The 21,841-nt window shown below is 45.5% G+C and overlaps 2 protein-coding genes across 2 annotated transcripts in view; one reads left to right on the top strand and one right to left on the bottom strand.

Annotated features, from left to right (window-relative positions):
* The window catches only part of LOC134761888 (chitobiosyldiphosphodolichol beta-mannosyltransferase-like), a 966,630-nt gene that overhangs the window by 201,640 nt on the left and 743,149 nt on the right, over window positions 1-21,841 (top strand). The window lies entirely within an intron of this gene.
* DEFB134 (defensin beta 134) lies at window positions 17,617-19,888 on the bottom strand. Its single transcript, XM_024251658.2, has 2 exons — window positions 19,831-19,888; window positions 17,617-17,759 (listed from the first exon to the last, which is right to left on the bottom strand). The coding sequence occupies exons 1-2, from the start codon at window positions 19,886-19,888 to the stop codon at window positions 17,617-17,619; spliced, it is 201 nt and encodes a 66-aa protein (XP_024107426.2).

Genomic DNA, 21,841 nt, shown 5'->3' with positions numbered 1-21,841 from the left:
GGCCAACATGGTGAAACCCCATCTCTACTAAAAATACAAAAATTAGCTAGGCATAGTGGCATGTGTCTGTAATTCCAGCTACGTGGGAGGCTGAGGCAGGAGAACCCCTTGAAACCAGGAGGCAGAGGTTGCAGTGAGCTGAGATCGCGCCACGCACTCCAGCCTGAGCAACAGAGTGAGACTCCATCTCAAAAAAAAAAAAAAAAAAAGAAAAAACAAAATTCAGGGTTAATGTCAGGTGCACAGAAAACCAAACGCATACAATGGGTTCAGGGCAGGAATGAAGCTGAGGAGAGCAGCCAGGGATTTGGAGTTGTGTTGAGAGGAGATTTGAGTGGACATGAGGTTTGAAATGAGAGGGGAGGGTCAAGGAGAACACTGGAAGTGCCTTTGGGACCTGGTTTTTAAGTGTTTTGAGCTGCAGAGTCCACTTGTGTCCCAAAAGGTTTGTTTTGGGTTTGCTATTCCCCGTGAAGTGTGGCAGTGTCTGTTGATGGGCACTTTCACCAACACTCATTCTCACCATTAAAAAATGGCATCTCGTGAAGACCATGGGCCTGGAGGGTCTTCCCGTCTAGGGGCAAGTAGGTGCCTGGGGCTTTCCCTGTGCTCAGTGCATGGCAGGGCCTCCATGGCCTCAGCAGGAATCTCTGCAGGTCATCACTGACCATGACTCCTGGGCTGTGCAGAGGGAGGCGCAGAGGTCAGCCCTCTGGGACCTCACTCAACTGTCACTCTAGGGACAGAGTGAGCATCCTCTCTTGGGGTAACTGGCTGGACATTGAGGCTCCTCTCCAAAACCAGAACCAGGAGACCCTGATCTGATTTTGGAACAAGCTGCTTGGTGGGGTGGTCACCGGCTCTCTCCTTTCTGTGTTCACAAGCACAAGATGGAGACCCGTAAACACCCTCCCAATCTACGGAGGTGTTGTGGGGCAGGGAACGCACGCTAGTCAGGTAGAGAGACAGAAGAGCCTAATGCACATGCAAGGATCCATCAGAGACAGGCAGAAGATGGGTAAAAACTTGAAATCTGATGAGAAACAGTGTCCACGGCCCTTCCTGCTCCTGGAGTTACTCCCTGACCCTGTTCCACATCCACCCTTTAAGAGACAGGAGCAGGCTCTACCATGGAGATGATTCCCAGCCACAAAGAGGTGAACGAGAGTCACTCAGAGTCTGCACAAAGGCTCAACAGAGTAAACTGGCCTCTAGTGCCCTGAGATGCATAGGAAGTAGCTTCCAGGGAGTGGTGTCTGGGTGAGAACATTGACTTGGGGAGATTCGAGAAGGGGAGGGCATTCTCCATCCATTGGCATCTGCCCCTCTGGGTGCAGAAGAGGCATGACACAGTTCTCTTCTGTTTTTTGTTTGTTTGTTTGTTTTTTGAGACAGAGTCTCACTCTGTCACCCAGGATGGCATAATCTTGGCTCACTACAACCTCCACCTCCCTGGTTCAAGCAATTCTCATGCCTCAGCCTCCCAAGCAGCTGGGACTACAGGCATGTGCCACCATGCCTGGCTAATTTTTTGTAATTTTAATAGAGATGGGGTTTTGCCATTTTAGCCAGGCTGGTCTCAAACTCCTGGCCTCAAGTGATCCACCCACCTCGGCCTCCCTAAGTACTGGGATTACAGGTGTGAGCCGCCACGCCAGGCCCAGTTCTCTTCTGATGTTGGGCAAAGCCTGCTTCTCCTTCTAGTGATTCTGATGTGTCTGGGCACCAGGAATTGCAGTGTGTCCCATCCCAGGCTGAAACAGAGAGGGACACCTGAAACCCACGATCCAGCATGTGGGAGTCCAGGGCTACCTTGGGGGTCCAGAGCCCCCACTTATACACTCAAAGGGTGGTGTAGTTGAACTGAGAAAGTCAGGCTGAAGCTGACTACCCCACCAAGGCCATCGTATATCATAGAAACTCTCACCACCAGACAGACCCAGGTTATAAAGTAACTCATGGAGGTCAAGGCTGCAGTGAGCTATGATCATGTCACTGCACTCCAGCCTGGGCAATAGAAGGAGACCCTGACTCTATTTAGAACAAAACAAAACAAAACAAAAAACTCGGATTTATTGAGTGCTTACTACGCACTGGGCACAAAGTAGTAATTATTACAACAATGTGCTGCGATGGTAACAGTTATGTCCCCATTTTACAGATGAGACCACTGAGGTCCAGCAAGGTTAGGTAACTTACTTGGCACAAGCTCACATGGCTGTGGGAAACCCAAGCCCAGCTCCAGCGGGTGCCCGCTTAGGGGTGACAGCACATGCTCCATTCCGTCCAGGGCTGCAACCGGTACTTATAAAGCATTGGACCGGCTGGAAAAAGACCAACAGTAAAGCCACCAGTGCAGTGACATGCCGAGGTGGGATGTAGCCCTTTCCCTGGGGCCACTGCCTGCCTGAGCAACTCTCCCCACACTCCCTGTGGGCCCCTCCATAGTCATGTATGGTGCCATCAAGGAAGGGGGCTGAGGAGCAGGAGAGTGGACACCCGGATCTAGACAGTGATCGAGGCTTTAATTCCTGCTCTGGATTAAAAACGACTGGACTGCACTGAGACTTCCAACGTGGACCAAATGAATGGACTGTGGTCAGCAGCCTGGGGGCTCAGGACCGGGAGCAAGGACTCAGAAAGGGAGGCTCCTCTGTTATCTGTTCCTAACTCAGCTGCTGTGCACCCCAGCGCAGTGTGGAGGAGGGAGTAGGTCAGGCTGGGAGAGGCGGCCACGTGCAGGGGCAGTGCTGGCCCCGGGTGGCAGGGACCCTGGAGCAAGGCTGTGGCTCCTCTGATTTGAAGGCTGTGGCTGACACTCCACAGAGCCTCGTCCTGTGCCAAAGTAACCAGAGCAGAGGCCAGCCTTGGTGCTCCCTTCCGCTCCCGTTCCGGAGGCCTGGCTGGCTGATAGGAGCTGTATCCATCAGATGAAGTCATCTGTTTTGGTGCCAGGGAAGGGAAGGGCTGGGGGAGCCGGCGGAGGGGCCATAGGGCCCGTGCTCTGTCTGCTTTTCCCAGGCTGGCGCCGCAGGGAGGAAAGCCTGGGTCTTGTCTGGGAGTGCCCATCGCTCGGGAGGCAGTGGGTGGGTGGCTCGAGGGCGGGGCCTGGGCATTGTTAGAAAATCAGGAAGGGAGAACAGGAGCTTGGACGAAATGTCAGCGGGGCGGTGGGGGATTGGCGGGGGGCGGGGCGGTCTGTAGGCTTCTCGCTAATGTTGTCTAGCTAATGTTTTGAATGATTTCCTCAGTGACTGGATGTGAGCACGCATCTTGGAAGACACACTGTCCTACAGTCTATGGAAGATGAAAAGGACTGAAAGGGCATTCAGCACTGTAAACACTTGGCTCTGCTCTCAGGCGCTTCTGTGATTTGTTGCTCTTTGAGGGAAGCCCTACGCAGTTTGCAAATTTTCTATCTAGACCTCAGCAAAGCTTGGATTTTTGATAAATTCTATCTTGTCAAAAGGAATCTGGGTGTAGTTCTGACATGTGCTATCAATTCTTATCATCCATGAATAGAATCAGATGCACTCAACATCTATTGAACTCACATGAGGGACTAGATATTGTGCTAACTGCATTAACTTCCTCATGCTGTATTGTGCAATTATTATTTTTCTGTTTAGCAGTGAGTAACTGAAGTTCAGAAAGTTCAATACCTTCCAGAATGTCACGTAGCTAGTAAGTGACACACTGAGCAGAGCCCAGGCTGACTGCATCCAAGTCTCTAACATCTTTCAGTGCTGCTCTCTTGGTACCCTTTTTTTTTTTTTTTTTTTTGAGAGGGTCTCACTCTCACCCAGGCTGGAGTGCAATGGTGCAATCTCAGCTCACTGGAGCCTCTACTTCCTGGGGTCAAGTGATCCTCCCACGTCAGCCTCTGGAGTAGCTGGGACCACAGGTGTGCGCCACCACATCTGGCTATATTTTTTTCTTTTTTTGAGAGAGGGTCTCACTCTGTCACCCAGGCTGGAGTGCAGTGGTGCGATCCCGGGTCACTGCAACCTCTGCCTCCCAGGTTCAAGCAATTCTCCTGCCTCAGTCTCCCAAGTAGCTGAGATTACAGGCACGCACCACCACACCTGGCTAATTTTTGTATTTTTAGTGTGGGGTTTCACCATGTTGGCCAGGCTGGTCTTGAACTCCTGACCTCAAGTGATCTACCCACCTCTGCCTCCCAAAGTGTTGGGATTACAGGTGTGAGCCTCTGCACCTGGCCCCAGCTGTGTTTTTATTTTTTGAAGAGATGGGCGGTGGTGGTGGGGTCTCTCTATGTTGCCCAGGCTGGAATCAGACTCCTAGATTCAAGTGATCTGCTCACCTCAGCCTTCCAAATTGCTTGGATTACAGCCGTGAGCCACCGGGCCAGCACGGTGCTGTTCTGTACACTGATTATTATTACTTTTGTTTTGCCTCCACCTGCCTTGTTTTCCAAATTTGTGTCTTTCCTTTTATATACATTTTGAATGTACAACTTTTTACAGAATTAAACCCAATTGATACATCTTATCAACTTATCTTTGCTAAGGATTTCCACTTTCTAAGTGGTCAGAAATTGATTTCCACCCATTGTTTTTGCCAACTTCCTTCCTTAAATGCACATGGTGTGGTGCATGGGGCACTGGGCTGCCCCTCCGCAGACCTGGGATCCAGTGAGGTTTCTGGCCTCCCTCGCAGTGTGGTCCTGGCAATGTTCCTTCACCTCTCTGAGCCTCAGTTTACTCATCTTCAGAGGTGATTTCCAAGGGCCTTGCCAGATCCATCTCCAGGCATGTGTGTGTGTGTTTGCAGGCGAGGGAGCTGTCATGGGCAGCTTGGCCTTCTGGCAGCTGTCTCATGGGCCCACAGCAGGGGCGGCTTTTCTGGGTCAGACCCAGCAGTGGCAGGAGGGTCCCCCCTGGGACGGCCTCACCCAGTGCTCAGTCTCCCGCTATCCCACCATTAGGACACTCACTGCTGTGCTCCTTGGTTTGAATGTTTATTTGGGCCCTAGCTCCCCCTTGCTGTGAGTGGAAGGCCACAGCTGTAACCTCTTGTGCCTTTAGTGTTGTAAACTGTCACGTTCTGCAAACAGGTCACAGAAAATTTGGAGAGTGGACATTCTTGTAGAGAAATTATGCAAAGAGAGGCTTTGCCTTTATTAATCTACTTTGCATTTATTTATTAATTTATTTGAGATGAGCCTCGCTGTGTTGCCCAGGCCGGAGTGCAATGGTACGATCTCGGCTCACTGCAACCTTCGCCTCCTGTGTTCAAGCGATTCTCCTGCCTCAGCCTCCCAACCAAGTAGCTGGGATTACAGATGTAGGCCACCATGCCCAGCTAATTTTTGTATTTTTAGTAGAGACAGGGTTTCACCATGTTGGCCAGGCTGGTCTCGAACTCCTGACCTCAGGTGATCCACCTGCCTCAGCCTCCCAAAGTGCTGGGATTACAGGCACAAGCCACCGTGCCCAACCCATTAATCTACTTTGCTTTTAAATTTTTTGTTATTGTTATTATTTTTGATAGAAATGATAACAGGAGGTGTAAGCACATGATGATGAGTGCCACCTTGGGGTTGGGGTTGGGTAAAGAAAGGCCCGATTTATTTATTTATTTAGTCACAGTTTCACTCATGTTGCCCAGGCTGGAGTGCAATGGCATGATCTTGGCTCACTGCAGCCTCCACTTCCTTGGTCCAAGCAGTACTCCTGCCTCAGCCTCCCAAGTAGCTGGGACTACAGGCACATGCCACCACACCCAGCTAATTTTTTGTATTTTTAGTAGAGACGGCATTTCACCGTGTTGGCCAGGCTGGTCTTGAACTCCTGACCTCAGGGAACTCACCCACTTTGGGCTCCTAAAGTGCTAGGATTACAGGCATGAGCCACCACCCCCTGCCAATAGCTCTATTTTTAATAATGAAAAAGTGGAGGCAAGCCAAATGCTCATCAATAGGAGAACAGACACACTGTGGTATAGACAGTAATAAAAAAGAATGAACTGCTCTTTCACAAGCAGAATGAACCTAATAAACATAACCTTGACCAAAAGAAACCAGTCACACGAGACTGCACATAGTGTGATTCCGTTAACGCCAAGTTCAGCCACAGACAAAATTCACTGATGGTCACATAATTTAGAGTAGTAGCTGTCTCTGATAGGGTTAATGCCTGAGAATGGCATGAGGGACTTTTCTGGGGTTGTGGGAACATCTGATACCTTGATCTGTGTGTGGTACGTATGTTGTGCAGCACATTACACGTGTGTATGTATGTACACATGTTCGTACATGTACATATATAAATCTTTCCCTCCACTCTTCCTTCAAAACAATTGCCATTTTTGTAATTATTAACTTGTTTATTTTTATTTATTTTTTAGTTTATCATCTCTATTATGCTGTAAAGTCAAAGAGGACAGACCTCCAGGCTTTTTGGAGGGTGTCTACTTACATAGTAGGTGTGAATTATATGTTTGTAAGATGAATACCTGAATGAATGAATAAACAAATGAAATTTGGCATTTTGGGATGCTTTATTCTTGCTCTAGAGGGAATAACACTGCTCAGAATTGCATGGAATTGTCAGGAGTAGTGTTCATCGGAAAGCTTTTTGAAAAATTTTAAAATTATTTTTAAATTAAAAAAAAATTTTTTTGAGACAGGGTCTTGCTATGTTGCCTAGGCTGGTTTTGACCTCCTAGGTTCAAGTGGTCCTCCCACCCTGGCCTCCCAAATGCTGGGATTACAGGATTGATCCATCCTGCACGGCCCCATTGGGAAGTGTTTTTTATTCTTTCATAGTTAAGGAAACAAAAGTATCAACTAGTAAGCATCTAACATGTGTCAGGCCCTGTGCTTTGCAAATGTGTCATTTAAGCTCCATAACAGTCCTTGGGGATAAGCATTGTTTCCTCAAATAGGAGTAGAAGCTGAGATTTAGAGTTCATAACTCATCCAAATTCACACTGGAGGGCTGAGGACAGAAGGTTTGTGGATGATTCAGGCACTCCCTTCTTGCTATTCCTCCTTTGCCCTCTGGTGTCTGTGCTCCCTTTGGTATTCCTGGAGAGAAGACCAGAGCCTTGTTCACAGAGCTCCAATGGGAGTGGGATACTCCCTGGGGCAGCATGGGGACTTCATCTCTACCTTCCCACGGGCCGAGCACAGTGCCTGGCACACAGCGAGTGCAGGGCAAACCCTCTAGGAGTGAATGGAAAAGCTGTGATGATATGAAAGAATATTATTGCATGTTCCCCCTTCCTATACTTACTCATCTTTCACAAACGTGTAGATTAGAAGCTGCTTGAGGGCAGAGTCTTGGTGCAAGCTTCTCTGTATGGCACTCTGTGGTAGGCCACAGAAGCTGAAATGTCCCATTGGAGTAGGAGTTGGCAAACTGCACCCTGTGGGCTAAATCTGACAACTGTCTGTTTGTATAAGTAAAGTTTTATTGAAACACGGCTTCACTCATATATTGTCTATGGCTACTTTCACTCCATCGTAGAGCTGAGTAGTTGTGATGTGGACCGCATGCCCTGCAAAGCCTACAATATTTACTCTCTGGCCTTCACAGAAAAAGTTTGTTGATCCTTACAATTGAGATTCCCTTGTGGATTCAGCTTGTCTCAGCCTCTTTGAGATGAACATTGCTGAGAGTGGGGTGGCAGGTGCTCTGGTAAAGGAGGAAGTAACCAGCAGTAGACAAGGGCAGAAGCCTATAAACCTTGACCTACTCCACTTCATAGTTTACTCATTATTGCCCCAAACTTACACAACTCAAGACAGGAATCCCAGGATGAAGTCTTTGAGACAAAGCATGACTGGCTTTTGTAGATGGAAAATTCATATTAGTAGTCGGTGGTGCGACTCCCACAAAATGAGTTTGGTTTCAAGCTGTATTCATGGAATTTTGGAATCTGAGATTAGAGACAAGAGCATCCCATTCTTTCTCTGTCTTCAGGCTGGACCAGATGTAAAATATCCTGCTTGAAACAAATGGGAGCGCAGCAGGAGTGGGGGCCGCTCAGACACAGCTCTGAGCAGTGTCCTGGAAATCAGAGCAGCTGGGTGCTTTAGCCTGGAGATCGGAGCGGAGTGAGGGCTGAGAAGAGGAGTGAGCTCACTTGTCTTGGGAGGTCCCCAGGGTTGGATGTGGAATATGTGTCCTGAAGTTCTGGGCAGAAATTGCAATGTCCATCTCTCTTCCCTGGAAGTTCGATCTTTGAGCCCATGAGTACTTTCTGGACACATTCCAGGCAGCAAGAGAGTTTGGGGAGATGGGGTTGGGATTAGATTTTAGTAGGTGATACAGCTTAGGCCAAAATAATCAACCTAGTTCTTCGTTTTTCACAGCATTCAAATGGAAAGAGCACTAGACTGTGAGTCAAGACAGCTGCCTGGACGCCCCAGCTCCCCTACTCTCTAGCTATATGTCTTTGTATAGATCATTTTACTGTTTGAGCTGTGGTTTCCTTCTCTAAAAGAAAATGGAATAATGAACTCTGTCCACGTTATGTGAAAGCAGCTCATGAATCCTGCCGTGCTCTGTGGGTGAGGGCCTAGCTCAAGAGTGCTGTTGGGAGAAGCCTTCAGGTGCAGTTCCTTGGCTCCCTGGACACTCAGCTGGGGGCCCAGGGGTCCTGGGGAGGGCTCTGCGCTGTGTATTTCTGCAATGCCTCCACGCTAGTCATGAGCTGGTGCTTCCTGGGCACCGTCTACTGTCTCCAGATGTTTTCTAGACTGGTGCCCTCTTTCTTCCTTAGTAGAGAGTACCATGGTACCTCAGTCCAACCCTTCACATTGCAGGTAGTTGAGGTGATGTGCCTAGAGTCACAGAGATGGTCAGTGCATGGGTGAGGAAACCGCCGACTCCCAGACCTGGGCTTTGCTCATGAGCCACACGACCTCCTAGCAGGCTGGTGTGAGGCTGCCAAGGGAAGGGTGATTGTGGGGGAGGGGCGCTGCTGTGGCTGGGAAGACAGGATGGCTGTGGGAACTCTGTCCCTAATGGGTGGGCCACAGACTCTCCTGTCCATTAATGGGTACATCTAGGAACAGGTCCTTCTAACGGTTAGTGAATCTGAGCCTACGGGGCACTGGAGGTGGCTGCCTTGACCCGTTGTGCCATTGATGTGGTGCAGTGAGAAGATAATTCGGCAAGAATTAGAAGGCAAAAACCACTTCCAAATAACAGCAGCAGCAGCAGCAGCAACAGCTACTACCTGCTGAGTGCTTACTTACTGGTTAATACTCATCGAGCACTTGCTATTTGCCAACCGTCATGATCAGTACTTTTTAAGCTCACTTAATCCTCCCAACAGTCCTGTGAATTAACTTCTCTTATTATCCCTGTTTTAGGGAAGAGCACATTGAAGCTGAAAGAGGTTAAATGACTCATTCCTATCATCCAGCTAACAAGTGGCTCAGGAAGAATCAGGTTTGAGATCCAGCTGTTCAATACTAAAGCCCACTCAAAACCAGCCCATGGCCCTGTGGCCACGGATGAGATTTGGATGGCATCCCAGGCCCCTGTTCCCAGGACAGGCAGCCAGCAGCCCTGGGAGCAGCATGTGCTCCCCACTTGCCCTGTCCCTACTGCCTCTCATGCACTCTGTCATCAGATATTTCTTGAGTCCCACACCAGTGTCCTGCAGGCACAGGTCAGGATGCAGCCTGGGCTAAGTGGGCAGAGGGGTGTGGAGAATGAGTTCTTAGCCATGGTGGTTTGCCATGGGCTGAGCAGAAAGTCAGCATAACCTGGGCCAGCACAACCCCGTATTTATTTGTAATTATTCTGTGTATCCTCCAAAGATTCTGCTTTACATGAAACAGAGGGGACTAAGAGAAGGAGAGCGAGAGTGAGGGTGGGGGATCTTCATGGCTTAGACACTTGCCTAAGCATCCTTTCCTTTAGAGAAACAAAGGGGAAATATCATGTTCTTCCTCAATGAAGATGTGGAGCATTGCATTACCTTCCATTTTCCTTTGAGACATTGAGAGAAGAATAAATAGATTTTGGCCTAAAATGAACCTCTTGCTGCTTCCAGAATAACTAAGGCTTCTGAGCCCACAGCAGGGAATTGCAGAACTGGGAGGGATTTTAGATTCCCCTAGAGCAAAGGTGAAGAAAAGCACAAGTATGTTCAGTAATATTAGGCTGGGTCTCCTGAGGGGCTTTTTTAATTTTAATTTTTGGGACAGGGTCTTGGTGTCTCACCCAGGCTGTGTGCAGTGGTGCAATCATGGCTCACTGCAGCCTCAATCTCTGCAGGCTCAAGCAATCCCCCCACCTCAGCCTCCTGAGTAGCTGGGAGTACTGGTGCGAGCCACCACACCTGGCTAAGTTTTGTATTGTTTGTAGATACAGCCATGTTGCCCAGGCTGGCCTTAAACGCCTGTGCTCAAGCAGTCTGCCCCACTTTGGAGTTCCAAAGTGCTGGGATTACAGGCATGAACCATGGCACTCAGCCCCAAGGGGCTTTTATATTTGGGCCTGGCTCACAGTTCTCAGCATTTGAGATGAAACAAACCCAGCAAATAGAAGTTCAGAAAGTTTATTTGGCCGGGTTCCCTAGAAGCAATTTAGATTGTGGTTACCAAGCCCACAAGATATCTGGCTGTAAAGTCAGAAAGCCACTTATTTCTGGTGTGTGTGAAGGGAACATCCTATACAGAACACCTGCTCAGTGTCAGGAGGCCAGCTACAGATGACCGGGCCTTGTGAGTATACAAGGAGAGAGTGTAAGACTTTCGATATTCTGCCATATCCAATAAACACCTTTCCCCACTCCAGGGAGTTTTTGGTCTGTGAAAGAGACCTGGGACACCAGCAACATTTGTACTCCTTCTGCCCTTTTCCAGGCCCATTGAAGGCCATCAAGATACAGGTTGCTCCTGTCAGGACTCAAGCTGGAGCCGGCCAGACACCTGAGAGTCAGCCTGCCCCTGAGGTTGTGGGAGGAAAAGCACCATCAAGTGCAGCCCCAAGAACTTGATTGAAGGTCTTTTATCCCTCTGGGAGTGAGCTAACTCCAGGGCAGTTGAAGGAAAAGTCAGTTTCTTCTGCAGCTTCTCCTTCTTCTCAATTCCTCTCTTGTCTAGCTCCTCAGTTGAGCAGAGCTGAGCAGTGCTAACCTGTGGAGAAAACCAGACAGAAGCTAGAAATCTCGTGTCCGGATACTGGGAAGGGAAATTCTCGGACGAGGTTCAACCTGTAAGGTCCTGTCAAAGTACCAGGCTATGAGCTTAAGGATCCCTGCCTCATGATCTGGTTTGAAGGGTGGATTTCTCCTGACATCTTGACCCATGCTTTTCTAACCTGACTCCGCATCTCCAGAAAGTTGCAGTTCACCTCTTCCCCTTCCTGTTACAGCAGTGCTCTCAGAGAGACCGAGGCTTCATGTTACAGATCAGGAAGCAGAAAGGGAGTGGCTAGATTTGTGTTTGAATCCCAGTTTTGCACACTGATGAGTTGTGTGGTCCTGGGAAAATGTCTTGCCTGCTCTGAATGTTAGCTTTTACACCTGTACTTTAATTATGAAAGATTTTACACTATCAGGTCCCCTGATGGGTTGGCAATTAGTTGAGTAATCTGCTTCAATATTTTTTTTTGAGATGGAGTCTTGTTTTCTCTCCCAGGCTAGAGTGCAGTAGTGCCATCTTGGCTCACTGCAACCTCTGCTTTCCAGGTTCAAGCAATTCTCCTGCTTCAGCCTCCCAAGTAGCTGGGATTACAGGCACCTGCCACCATGCCCAGCTAATTTTGGTATTTTTAGTAGAGACCGGGTTTCACCATGTTGGCCAGGCTGGTCTTGAACTCCTGACCTCGTGATCTGCCCGCGTTGGCCTCCCAAAGTGCTGGGATTACAGGCATGAGCCACTGCACCCAGCCAATTTGCTCCATTTTTTTTTTTTTTTTTTTGAGACAGAGTCTCGCTCTGTTGCCCAGGCTGGATGGAGTGCAGTGGTGTGATCTCGGCTCACTGCAAGCTCTGCCTCCTGGGTTCACGCCATTCTCTGTCTCAGCCTCCGGAGTAGCTGGGACTACAGGCGCCCACCACCACAGCTGGCTAATTTTTTGTATTTTTTGTAGAGATGTGGTTTCATCGTGTTAGCCAGGATGGTCTCGATTTCCTGACCTCGTGATCTGCCTGCCTTGGCCTCCCAAAGTGCTGGGATTACAGGAGTGAGCCACTGCACCCGGCCAATTTGCTCCAATTATAGAGAACAAGATTGGAAGACTTTCTCACATACAACCTCAGGAATCAGGGTGAGGAATCCATCTGAACACCTCATGCTCACAGTCAATTACTCCTGTATTGTGCACTGGTCGTGATTCCAGCCTGAGTTAAGAAGCCATGACATAGGCTGGGCACGGTGGCTCATGCCAGTAATCCCAGCACTTTGGGAGGTCGAGGCCGGTGGATCACCTGAGTTCAAGGGCTCAAGACCAGCCTGGCCAACACAGTGAAACCCCTTCTCAACTAAAAATACAAAAAAATTAGTTGGACGTGGTAGCACTTGCCCATAGTCCCAGCTACTTAGGAGGCTGAGGCAGGAAAGTTGCTTGTACCTGGGAGGTGGAGGTTGCAGTCAGCCAAGATCGCACCACTTCACTCCAGCCTGGTGACAGAGCGAGACTCCATCTCAAAAAAGAAAAAAAAAAAGAAGAAGCCATGACTGAGGTCTAGAATACTAAGTCATTGTCCCTTCAGCATGTGGCCATTGGCATTGCCTGCTTAAACCCCAAACTGTGAGTGTTGGCACAGCTTGTGAAACATGCTGCAATATGAAGCAATCAGGTATCATTTGGAGGGAGCTTAAGGAACTGCTACTCCCATCAACTCTGTGCGATGGAATTGCTTTTGTCCTCAGAAGCAGATGAGTGGGCTAAGAAGAGCTGGGATATCTCATAATTTGAGAAAAAACCTGTCTGTGTCCCCAAACCAAAGCACCAGCAGATAAAGAAGGCACTGTTGTCCCAACAGGTTGACTCCAGCCTTTCCTGCCTGATCGGGTCAGAAGCTCTCTGCTGGTGCTAGCGGAGAAGGACTAAGCAGCAGAGGCTTCTACCAAGGTTTTGTGGGGATAACCCAGCACCCGGATCTGACAGGTGGAGCTCACTATTGCTCGATGGTCGGGGGAACAAAGGCAGGGAATTTAGCTTCTATACCGCTGTGGCTGACCATACTTTCCAATAGGCCAAGCCTGAACCTCAGGGTCTGCCTGTGACTCAGCAGCCATGCCTTGCTCTGTCCCATCTGCTGGGATGTCTGGGCATGAGCCCAGCACAGTGGGCAGTTATTGTGGAGATGGGAGACATGTGTTCCCTGCCAAAGGCCAGTTTCAGGAAACTGATGAGACCTCTGCTCTTATTCGGGATCTCTGAACATCCAATGGTAGGGACAGCTAGTCGCTAACAGAATCCTGCCTTTCTTAGGGTCTGACACCGTCTCAGTGATGGTGGACATCATAATGATCTCGGGGGACACAACATGACCTGGTTCTGTTGTGCAGAAGTTGATTGCTCTTCTCAAGTCCCCTCACTCCCAGACCAATGACCAGAGGGAGAAGTTGAACTGGTTTCTAGAAGGGCCCCACAGAGGCAATAATAAAACAGCGCCCTCTCCTTTTCACTCCTCTCATCTCACTTGCTCATTCCACTAAAAATGGTTGTTTCCAGCATGGTTTTTGGAGTTCTTGAGATGCAACATCAGGAACTGGGTGGTAAGAGGAGTCTGATGTTTGTTGAACAAAAGCTGAGCTTCTGCATACCTGGAACTTGAAAGGCAGAGATGCTGGCTTTTGGAAAAGTGCCGTGGCTCCAGATCTGAACCCTTTAATGTAACTTGACAGACACAGGATGGGGAGTCCTCAGTGATTATTATTTGACAGCTGAGTACTTTTGAAAAGATGTGATTTGGCCAGTTGCGGTGGGTCTATCTGTAATCCCAGCACTTTGGGAGGTCGAGGTGGATGGATCACCTGAGGTCAGGAGTTCAAGACCAGCCCGGCTAGTTTTTGTATTTTTGTAGAGATGGAGTTTCACCATGTTGGCCAGGCTAGTATCGAACTCCTGACCTCAGATGATCTGCCCACCTCGGCTTCCCAAAGTGCTGGGATTACAGGTGTGAGCCACCACACCTGGCCAGAATTCTTGGTTTCAAGTAACAGACACTAACTCTGGATATCTTAAGCATACAGAAAGTGTACTGGGAATATATCTTACCACCACAGAATAGATGTGAGATGTGCCTATACACCAAGGGGGCTCTGCAGGGCTGTTCTGTCGAATCATGGTCCTGAAACAGTTTGCTGCATCGGGACGAACCGATATCTCAATGGCACCCATGTGATTCTGTCATTCATCCCAGTAAAATTTCTGGGGATATAGGTCTCTAAGCCTAAATTGTGGACCCTCCTCATGGCTGTCCTGGGACTTGGAGAGTGAGATTGACACCTGTGGCCCCCTCAGAGATGCTGCCCACTGACTCAGAGTCCACATCCAGTGGGCTACAGGGTCAATACATTATGCTGTTTGTGTGTGATAATTTAGTATTCTTGTTTCTTGTGTGGGTTTTCAGCAAAAGTAATTGTAAATGTTTCAGTCCTCTCTGAATGCTGCTGGAGAGATTTGTGTCTTTTCTGCACCCCACTGTCAAAGTTACAGCAGCATCTCCATCAGGCTGGAGTGACCATGGCCTTAGAAACTGCAAGAAAAGGGTTGGGGTTTTTAGCTTTTTTAAGCATTAGATACTTTTGACATCTGGTGAAAGAATATCTGCTTTTTCCCTTCACCCAGTTTTCTCTTTTGTTTTCTATTTTTATGTTAATTTCATTGAATTTATATTGTTTTGTGAACTTTTGCAATGTCCTTCCCTGTATTTTTTTTTTCTTTTTTTTGATAAGGGGGTGGTTTGAAATGAGCACGTGCAGGTGTCTGATGCCACAGGACCACTGTAGACACACAGACCCGAAGGGATCAGCTGAAGCATGATGCCCTCGGAGGCTCAACTCATGGACCATGATGATCTCTGATTTTTCTTCTTTGGTGGAATTTGGGTGATTGATGTTGAGGCTGGGCTCTGAGTAGTCAGCTCACCCCTGCTTAGCATTCAGTGCAGACTTTCAGAGTGCAACATTTATTAGGCAATCATATCTCAATAAAACTGGAAAAAATGTCAAAAATTAGCTCTAAGTAAAAATGAGTTTCCCTAAAGACAGAGCTTGTTCTTACCTTTGAGGCTTCTCAGAATCTCTATTACAAATTCTAGATATCCCAGATAAATGCTAGATGTTGCTTTTAGACAATGCAGTTTTCACTACTGAATGTGTAAGATTTCAGGGAACGATATTCAGAAAGTATTTTGAAGAGAGTTTGCTCCGTATTGTGACAAATCCCTTCCCCATTTTCTTTCTATACAGATAGATTTGGTAAATACTTAAGTTATGTTTTAAAAAGCTTTGGATCTTGGAATTGGGTTTCTTTTGGAAGTGTCAATGGACAGAGACCAACCAAAGTTAGTGAATATCTGTTCAGGTTCCTTCAGCAAAGCTGGAGGGTGGGCATATAACAAACACATTTTCTCTCAAAAGAATAAAGTTTGCAGCTACCTTGGTTGTTACAGAGTTCATTTCCTGACAGGGTATATGGCTTGTCAAGGGTAAGGTGAAGGCAGTGCAGGATTAGCAAATTTCCATGGGAAGGAGCCGGGAGGTGGGATAAGGAGGTTTAATATTGGCTGGTGCAAATAGTAGAGCAGAGTCTAAGGCATAGAGGTTGCCTGGCCCTGATGTAATAGCCTTATTTTGATATCATGAAGCAGTGGAAAGTTCTGTCCATGCAGAGCTTAACCAGATTGCAGAGAGTACTTTCTAGCACAGAGAATGTAGACTCTCTCCCTGGCTTTGGGGATCAGCTTTCTACTTAGTCTGTAAAGTGTCATCACACCTCATTCTTCAGAGTGTCAGCAGGCTGGATTGTTTACAGGTTTCTCTTTATCTGTATGTGTAGAGAACTTGCACCCAACTAGGAGGAGTGAGATGAAAAGCAAGCCTAAGACTGTCCACGATGTTATGAGGCCAAAGTTTCAGAAGATTTGGTGCTCTTCCGGTAGGGACCCCTCTACCTCCCTCAGTGGCAGTTTTCCTGGCCATGTCTGGATGCATTTACTCTGCACACTTAGTAACGATAGTTACAATTCCAGGCCATCTCTGATCCCATTCAATTTTAACCAAACTTCTCTACAGTCTATATACGGAGTCTGGGCCTCAGAGAGGACATATTCCACTGGATTTTTAGTATCTTCCTCTCCAAAGACACCAACACTGAATTTGCTCAAAGGTTGGACATTTGCTGGAAGTACAGAACTCCTTACAACCCATCATGCTTTTTCTCCAGCTGTTCTCTTTTCATCCCTTCCCAGCAGCCATGTGTGGTTGGGCAGGCAGCACTGTCATCTCAGCCCCAGAACTAAGATACTGTATCCTTATCCTTGTACCACATCAGCAACTGGCTATTTGCGGCAAGAGCCCCACACTGTCAATCCCACATCACTAGAGAGCCTGAGCCATATCCATCACTGAAGATCATGAAAGTTGCTCCACAGCCAGAATCTACTCTCCTTTGCCACCCAGTCTTTAGCCTGAACAGCAGATACAGAACTCACACATTCATGCATCCATAAGAGTGAATGTTGTTGAAAAATGAAGCAAGAATTCACCAGCATAGCTAGTAGGGCCAGAAGCAACATGACAGAAGTTGCTAAGTTTTCCTGTTACACCTTCATAAAGTTTATTGGTAAAGAAAACCGTGAGTCCAAATGGATTTAGGCAGTTTATTAGTTACACATATAGCAAAGCAAGATCAGCATGGTGTTAGCCCTTAAGCCACAGGATGACACCCATCCAGAAGGGTCAGATGATGGGCAGCAGAGGTGGCATCACTCTGCTGCTAAGGAACCAACACTAAACCACAGGATGGTCATCTTATAGCCTGTAGCTGAACCCTAGGGGCTCAGGTGGGAAGTTCCATTGCTCAACTGAAACTAGGGAGGTGGATGAGAAATTACTTTGTGCTAGCCCATCACAAGATGGCCTCTCCTGTTCCAAAGGAATTTCAGGGTCAGACTCAGTTCAGACTTAGGCCAGCCTGTAATGAAGCCCTGCCTGTGTGGTTTATGTGAGAGATGTACAAGGTTGTCAGAAGGCCATGGCAAATCTGCTTCTCTAAAGTTGGGAATTTCACAGAAATGGGAAATGGGAAGCTGAAGTGAAGGTAGGACATGACTTAGATGTCAAAATTTGTTTCTCTTGAAGCCTCTCTAAATAATAAGAATATCCTCTATGATTAGAGGGAGAAACAGGTGCTGATGAGCACACTGGACACCACTTTGAAGTGAGAAAATATCTTCTACATTGTTTTTGTGAAAAACCAAGCTCTTTTAAAGAAAGCTAAAGCTCAGCTCTTTAAATTTAAGACCACAAGAGTCTGCTGGCTTATAAAAATGCTAAAAACCAGTAGTCATGGACATATCATGGTATCACAGTTTGATCTAAATTCCCTGGTTTTGTGAAAGATGATAGAATCAAGGGCCTTTAGGATAGTGGCCATTCACTGGTTTCTTATGTCAGGGTGCAGGATTTCCTTTGACACAGCACTCCAGCTGAAACATACAGTAGGCAACTAACATTTCACTCTTATAGCATTCAAGTCTGCAGATGCCCTTTTTATAGCATTTCTTGTGCATTTCTGATGATAATGAATTTATACCTGGAAGGAAAATGAGTAGAAAGACAATTCACTACAGGTCTTTTTGGACCATAAAATTGCTAGTCCCTCAATTTTTATCCAACTGGATTCCAAGGAGATTTGGTTATGATAATTGATCCTGTAACTGAAAAAAATAATTAGTGGTAGGGGCTGAATTGTGTCACCCCAAAATTCATATGCTGAAACCTTAACCCCTGATGTGACTGTCTTTGGAGATAGGGCCTTCATGAAGCAATGTAAGTTAAATGAGGTCATGATGGTGGAACCCTAATCCAATAAGATTGATAGGCTAATCCAATAGGATTGATGGTCTTGTTAGTGAAGCTCACAGCAAAAAGATGGCCATCTAAAAGCTTGAAAGCAAGCCCTAATCAGAAATTGAATCAGCTAGCACCTTGATCTTGGATTTCTCATCTTCTGGAACTATGAGAAAATAAATTTTGTCTAAGCCACAGTCTGCGGAATTTTGTTATCGCAGCCCAAGCTGACTAAAACAACTAATAATTTGGAAGTTTCCCTGAATTTGTCAATGAATATAACCCAAACAATCAAGCTAGCTATTCACATAGTCATTCACTCATTATTTTTTAAATAATTCCTTACTCATTATTATTCATAAACCAATTTTTATAAATCCTGTGAATCAAGGACTGTTGGGGTACAGATTTGAGTATGATATAGAGTTTAACCTCAATGAATTTTCATTCTAGACAAAAAGAGAAGAAATATAAAATATCTCTGAGAGAGGAAAAAACATGACAAGTGCAGTGATGTATTTGCAATGTGGAATGGTCTTGTGAGTTTGGAGGAGGATGAAATCAATTCTGCAGATTTGAGAAGTCTTATTGAAGCTCAAGGAATCCGCAGAAATTTTGAGCAAACACATACCCTATCTGAGTCATAATGCCCTGGAAGTTAATTGTCCTACAGGAACAAGAAGGGATCAGTGTTACTTAGTTTGCAAGACAGGAGCCCTAGAGGACAATCTGTAACACTTTTGGGAAGATGAAATATAATGGTCTATGAAATGAGACAAGAAATTTTGATGGGAATGACAAGTTATGAGAATGCAAAAGGAATTGAAGGGAATATTGTACACTAGATGGGGTTCTTTGTCTGGAGGCCACAAATCCATTGCCACAAACCATAGTGGAATTGGTTCCATCAACAGCTTTAAGAGGCCATGATACCATGAATTCTTAAATTTAGCCTGGTGAGTCACATAACCTGAACATCTGATTCATTTGCCTGGAGAATACTTCAGGTAAACACTTCAGTCCATCTAGGCAGATGAACCAATCTGACTGGACTGATTCAGTAACACTGAGTGAAAAGAATTTTCAAGATAAGATTGCTAAAGTCAGAAAGGATATGGTGAAGCTAGAGTACAGGGCCACTCACACTCTCTGTCATGTCTCCCTGGCTGCTATCTCATCTGATCAGGCATTTCTTCTATCGCAGAAAGCTCAGTGATTCTCTTGAAACTAGCCATTCTAAATCTGTTTCCTCATGTAACTAATGGATTCACAAATAGTACATTAACTGTAGGAAATTTCAGTATATTAGAAAATTAACAAATTGTGTTGTCACTATTTTCTGGTTTTGACTATTATACTTAGATACGTTCTTGAATTAGAGACAAAATAACAGCAGGAAGACAGGTTGGGCATTACTAATGAAAATACAATGATAGCTCTCATGAGCCAGGTACTTTTCATATTATGTACGGACATATTCCATACATGATCCGATTTAATCCTTGTGAGACTATTCATTTCCATTTTTCAAATGAAGAAACTAAGGCTCATTGGTGCTGATCAGTTCAGCCAAAAAAAAAAAAAAAAAAAGGAAACTAAGGTTCAGAGAAGCTTAGACCTTTGTCCAAAGCTATATAGTTAACAAGTTGGACAGCCAGATTCAAGCCCAGGTCTTGCTGACATCAAAAGTAGTTGATGCTTTCTTCTAGTTTGAAAATTAAATGGCCCATGGGTGGAGTATGTTTATTGGGTTGTTTAGTGGCACTGTTCTTCTATATGAAGCACCCCTAACCCCCAAAATATGCCAGTTTTACCTGCCAGCACTGGATCCCAAAGGAAAAGAAAGACAAACATAACGAGGAGAGGCTTCATGGCTGGGAACTTCTGTTGAGGAGGCTAGTGGCAGGGTCTGACGTTGGCTGTCAGGGAATAGAGAGAAGGGGTTGAGCACACAGTCCTATACAAACCTCTCAGGGCTGGGGTATGCCTAGCTTCAGGTAGATATGCTACACTGAACACCCCTGAGGCAGCTGTGTTGGCAATGCTCATCTGAGGAAAAAACTGGACAGTGCTTTCTTGTTTGACAGCTTTTCCTATTGACAAAGACACTGTTCTCCCACCCAGTTTTTCCAAAAGTACATGGATGCCAGAGAACTATGTGCTCTTACTCTATTAAATGAATAAAATTAAAATTTGATAGGCTTTTGTTACAATGAAAATGTAAATGCTAATTTTAGCATATTGGTAAAATATTAAACATGACAAGGATGGACAAGTTACACTTGAACTTCTCTTCTCAGAGACAAACTGTCATTCTAAATAAAGTTTCATTTATGCCTAGTTTGTTGTTTAATATTTTGTTTTACATAGCTGTAAACAATATTCTTATAATTAGATATCCTGCTTTTGTAACTTGATATACACTATATATCAGTATCACTATAAACTTCATAAATAGTATTTTTAAATGCTGCACAATATTTTGTCAAGGTTATTTAAAATAATTGTCACTATTTAAAAAAACATTTTTATTGAAGTATAAATGACATACAATAAACTTCAAACAGTAAAGTGTACAATCGGATAACTTTTGCCATATCTATACATTTGTGAAACTATCGTCACATTCAAAATAATGAACAGATCCATTCCCCCTAACATTTCTTCATGCCTTTTGTAATATTCCCCTCCTGATTCTCTTTCACCTCAGTCTCCAGGCCACAACTTTTCTGCTGACACTGTAGATTACTTTGTATTTTCTTGCAATTTTATGTGAATAGAGTAATATATTCTATACTCTTTCTTGTGTTTCTTTTACTCAGCATAATTATTTGAGATTCCTCCTTGCTATAATATGAGTTAGTTGTTCATTCCTTTTCATTGCTGAGCACTATTGCATGGATATACATCCGTGTGTTTATCCAGTCACGTATTGATGGACGTTTGATTATTTCCAGTTTTTGGCTATTGTAAATAAAGCTGCTATGGACATTCATATACAAGTCATGGTATGGATATATGCTTTCATTTTTCTTTTGCAAATATTCAGGAGTAGAAAGGCTGGGCCACAGCTGTATGTTGTCATCAAGAGATCTCACATGCAATGACATTCATAGCCTCAAAGTAAAGGGATGGAGAAAGATCTAGCAAGCAAATGGGAAAGAAAAAGAACAGTAGTTGCTATTCTTATTTCAGACAAAACAGACTAAAAGCAATAATGATCAAAAAGGACAAAGAAAGGCATTACAAAATGGTAAAGTGTTCAATTCAAAAAGAAGACTTAATAATCCTAAATATATATACACCCAACATTGGAGCACTGAGATTTATAAAACAAGTTCTTAGAGACCTATGAAGAGACTTAGATAACCACACAATAATAATGAGAGACATTGACACCCCACTGACAGTGTTAAGCATACCATTGTGGCAGAAAACAAATAAAGATATTGAGGACCTAAACTCAACCCTTGACCAAATGGACTTAACAGACATCTATGGAGCATTCCACTGCACACCAACAGAATACACATTCTTGTCATCTGTACATGGCACATGCTCTAAGATCAACCACCTTCTTGGCCATAAAGCAATTCTTAACAAATTAAAAAGAACTTATACCAGTAACATTCTCAGACCGCTATGCAATAAAGATAGAAATCAATATCAAGAAGATCTCTCAAAATGATAAAAGTACATGGAAATTAAACAATATGCTCCTTAATGACTTTTGGGTAAAGGATGAAATGAAGGCAGAAATCAAGAAATTCTTTGAAACTGGGCCAGGTGCAGTGGCTCACACCTGTCATGCTAGCACTTTGAAAG

The sequence above is a fragment of the Pongo abelii genome, chromosome 7 (assembly GCF_028885655.2).
Source record: "Pongo abelii isolate AG06213 chromosome 7, NHGRI_mPonAbe1-v2.0_pri, whole genome shotgun sequence".
In the NCBI taxonomy this organism is placed as follows: domain Eukaryota; kingdom Metazoa; phylum Chordata; class Mammalia; order Primates; family Hominidae; genus Pongo; species Pongo abelii.
The sequence above is the reverse complement of the archived record's forward strand: the minus strand, read 5'-3'. Positions and strand labels throughout refer to the sequence as shown.